This window comes from Calidris pugnax, unplaced genomic scaffold, assembly GCF_001431845.1.
Source record: "Calidris pugnax isolate Ruff unplaced genomic scaffold, ASM143184v1 scaffold252, whole genome shotgun sequence".
Taxonomy (NCBI): domain Eukaryota; kingdom Metazoa; phylum Chordata; class Aves; order Charadriiformes; family Scolopacidae; genus Calidris; species Calidris pugnax.
This window is the reverse complement of record NW_015091118.1, coordinates 4,638,482-4,639,761: the sequence shown is the minus strand read 5'-3', so window position 1 is coordinate 4,639,761 and position 1,280 is coordinate 4,638,482. Positions and strand designations below refer to the sequence as shown.

The window sequence follows — 1,280 nt, the reverse complement described above, 5'->3', positions numbered from 1 at the left end:
TGAGGGAGCTGGGGTTATTCAGCCTGGAGAAGAGGAGGCTGGGGGGAGACCTTATTGCTCTCTACAGCTCCCTGGAAGAGGTTAGAGAGGTGGGGGTCTGTCTCTTCTCCCAAGTCACAGGCGACAGGACAAGAAGAAACAGCCTCAAGTTGCACCAGGGGAGGTTCAGGTTGGACATTAGGAAAAATTTTTACACTAAAAAGAGTTATCAAGCATTGGAATGGGCTGCCCAGGGAAGTGGTTGAGGCACCATCCCTGGAGGTGTTCAAAAGCCGGGCTGACATGTTGCTGGGGGACACGGTTTAGTGATGTTTTTTTGACAGAGTTAGGTTAATGGTTGGACTAGATGATCTTAAAGGACCCTTCCAACCTCGATAATTCTATGACTCTAACATGCTAAACAGGGTGGCTGCCGTGCCAGGGCGCAGAGGGAAGCGCAGGGAACAACCCAGGAGGCGTCAAGGCGCTGGGCGCGACCGCCCGCTGCAGGCCCCGCCTGGAGGACCCGCACCCGCCCGGCCCGGGTGGGTCTTGTCTTTCCGGCTGGTATCGATGGTTCGCTCCCGCCGGGAGGGACGCATGCGCAGCGCCTCGCCGCGCCGGCCGGCTCCACATCGGCGGAAGGGCGAGCGGAGAGCCGGCGGGGAGATGGACGGCGGCGGCAGGGAGGAGCTGGGTGAGGCGTGTCGGTGCGGCCGGAGCAGGCGAGGGGCAGCCGGGTGGCGGCTCGTTGTGAGGCGGAGAGCGGGGGTCGGGTGGGCGAGCGAGTGTGAGGAGGGGCCGGCCACCTTTCACCCCCCTCCCCTCTGGGCGGAATGGTTCGGCCCGGGGGGGGAATGCGCTGCAGCGCTCGGCGCAGCGGGGCGGGCGGGATGAACCATCCCACCCGGGGGAGGGGTGGGCTGTGCCTCAACGCCCCTCCGCGGCGGCGGAGCGGGGCTCCCCAGCGCACCGGGACGGGGAGGCGGGTGGGGAGGGCTGGGCGCTCAGGAGGCGGCCCGGCGGCACCGGGGGACGGGCGGGCCTGAGGGAAGTGGGGCCGGGAAGGCCGGGCCTCTCCTCCCGCTGCGGCCTCCTCGAAGGGGAGACCCGGCCGGGGGCTCTCCACAGCCGAGGGCAGGCCGCGCCCCGGCATGGCGGAAAGCCCTTCCCTGAAGGCGTCGGTCTCACCTGGCTGGGTTTGGGTTTAATTGGGAGGTCACGGTCTTGCGCAGAAGTTTAGGGAGTACTTTCTCATTGCCTCCTTGGGTGATGCTTTACAGTGGAAGGTTGGGGGTTTT

The 1,280-nt window shown here is 65.7% G+C and overlaps 1 protein-coding gene across 3 annotated transcripts in view; it reads left to right on the top strand.

Moving 5' to 3' along the window:
• The first annotated feature begins 605 nt into the window (after nt 1–605).
• The window catches only part of SLC36A4 (solute carrier family 36 (proton/amino acid symporter), member 4), an 87,445-nt gene continuing 86,770 nt past the window's right edge, over nt 606–1,280 (top strand). For all 3 annotated transcript variants that reach the window (XM_014958361.1, XM_014958360.1, XM_014958362.1), the window contains exon 1: nt 606–676. In XM_014958361.1, the coding sequence (XP_014813847.1) occupies nt 649–676 (28 nt within the window). In that variant the 5' untranslated portion in view covers nt 606–648. The remainder of the gene's footprint in view (nt 677–1,280) is intronic.